Source organism: Myotis davidii, unplaced genomic scaffold, assembly GCF_000327345.1.
Source record: "Myotis davidii unplaced genomic scaffold, ASM32734v1 scaffold170, whole genome shotgun sequence".
Taxonomy (NCBI): Eukaryota; Metazoa; Chordata; class Mammalia; order Chiroptera; family Vespertilionidae; genus Myotis; species Myotis davidii.
Window position 1 is genome coordinate 1,360,966 of NW_006282528.1, and position 1,859 is coordinate 1,362,824.

Sequence of the window (1,859 nt, forward strand, 5' to 3'; positions counted from 1 at the left end):
TCCCTGAAGGTCAGGGGCATGGGGGTGAGCTCCTCCAGCCTGTGCCTGGAGGACCCGCCATGGCGCCCACCCGGCAGCCCAGCCCTGCTCTGCAGCCTGCAGCCCCCGACCGACTTCTCCCCTGGGACTGACTTCACAGCGCCCCACGCCCTGGCAGCAAACAGCAGCCTTTAATGTAGAGAAGCTCCGAGGGAAGGACCCACAAACACATGCGACGCTGTGGCCACGGAGAGCGGCAGGGAGGGGCCTCAGACACACGCTGGGCGGAGGGCCTGCCCCCGGGCATCGTGCGAAGACAGCGAGTCACCAGCACGCTCTCTATTCAGCGAAACCTGCCCCTTTAGCAGACGTTTCATTTCCTCTGGGAGAGGTGGTGAGGCTGACATGCCCAGCAGGGACCCCCCCCGGGCCGCAGACACAGGGCCTGGGCCCCCAGCAGCACCTCCCCACATCCCCCCGAGGACACACAGGTCTCCAGACCCCTGCTACCCCCGAGGCAGAGGCCCTGGCACATCGCACGCCCCCCACCGACTGCCTGGGGTCCGAGCCCGTCAGGAAGCACCAGGCGGGGCAGGAACAGGGTCGCTGGGGCTGCAGGCCGCTCCCTCCGGGTGAAGGGCAGAGACCAGAAAAGAGCGGAGGCACCCGGATGAACCAGAGCAGGAAACCTGGCCCTGCCCGCCCTCCGGGGCCTGAGAATGAGACGGGGAACTTAAACCTGAATCCAAACACCACCAGCAACTGGACAGCAGCTCCTTTAGCAGAACTTTGCCTTGAATTAGCCCCGGACACACCCAGTGGCAGGGCCCCGCCCAGCCTGGCTCCTGACCTTGACGAAGTCCTTGAAGTCGGGGGCCTCGTCCGTCTTCTGCTGGATGAGGGCCGCCCCATTGAGCTGGCAGCTGCAGAAGCGGATGTAGGGCTGCATGTGCGGGAGCTGGGCCGTCAGGATGTCCCCGATCATCTTCACCGGCATCCTCTCCCCCGACATCTTCTTGCGAACTCTCAGCGCTCTGCGTGGAGACACGGCAGGTGAGTCCCGCCCTCTCACTGTCCCACCGGACAGAAAGGGGACGTGTGTGAGGGACAGGAGCCCGAGGGCCATTAAAGGGCCTTTGTAGGGACAGGGACTGAGAAAGACAGGAGGCTAGTGCTTCGGGGGCCATCAGAGTGTAACTCTCGGATGTGACAGCTGTTCGCCGGCTCTTAGGCATAAACCAAGTTTCCTTATGGACAAATACAGGACCCGTTCTTCAGTCACTCAGACAGGGTCCCTGTGTCAACGTGTCACTTGACAAGTCATCTGTGGTGAAGGAAATAAGGTGGCCAGGGGACATGCAGGCTCACTTTCAGACTAAATAGCACATAACTAAGGTGGCATATCGGCTACCACAGGAAAACAATCCTATTAACTTCACAAGGCCAAGTACGAATGATGCCCGACTCACTGCCTCCTCGCTGCGGCTAATCTGATGTTAACCTGATGAGAGGAGTTCTGAAGAGAGGAGCCCAACACACTAACAGACCAGTAGACCCAGACATGTGTATCCTGGCAGCCCAGAGGGCCTGGAGGGCCTGGCGGTGCCTGCTCTGGGGTCCGGCTGCACTGCGTGTTCAGGGCCATCCCTGCCACCTGTAATACGTGACCCCAACACTGGACTCTAGGAAAGGGCTCTGAGCTTCTCACACAGCAAGGACAGCGATGCACTGTGAGGGCAGGACCACAGCAGGTGAGGCCCTGAGTGTGTTCTGCCTACCCTAGTGATCATGGGGGAAGGGGGATAGATAGGTGGATGGATGGATGGATGGATGGATGGATGGATGAGTGGATGGATGGGTGTGGATGGATGGGTAGGTGG

At 60.8% G+C, this 1,859-nt stretch overlaps 1 protein-coding gene across 1 annotated transcript in view; it reads right to left on the bottom strand.

Annotated features, from left to right (window-relative positions):
• Nucleotides 1-1,859, bottom strand: part of ITSN1 (intersectin 1) — a 103,849-nt gene that overhangs the window by 10,088 nt on the left and 91,902 nt on the right. The window contains exon 33 of the mRNA XM_015560218.1: nt 830-1,013. Within this exon, the coding sequence (XP_015415704.1) occupies nt 830-1,013 (184 nt within the window). The remainder of the gene's footprint in view (nt 1-829; nt 1,014-1,859) is intronic.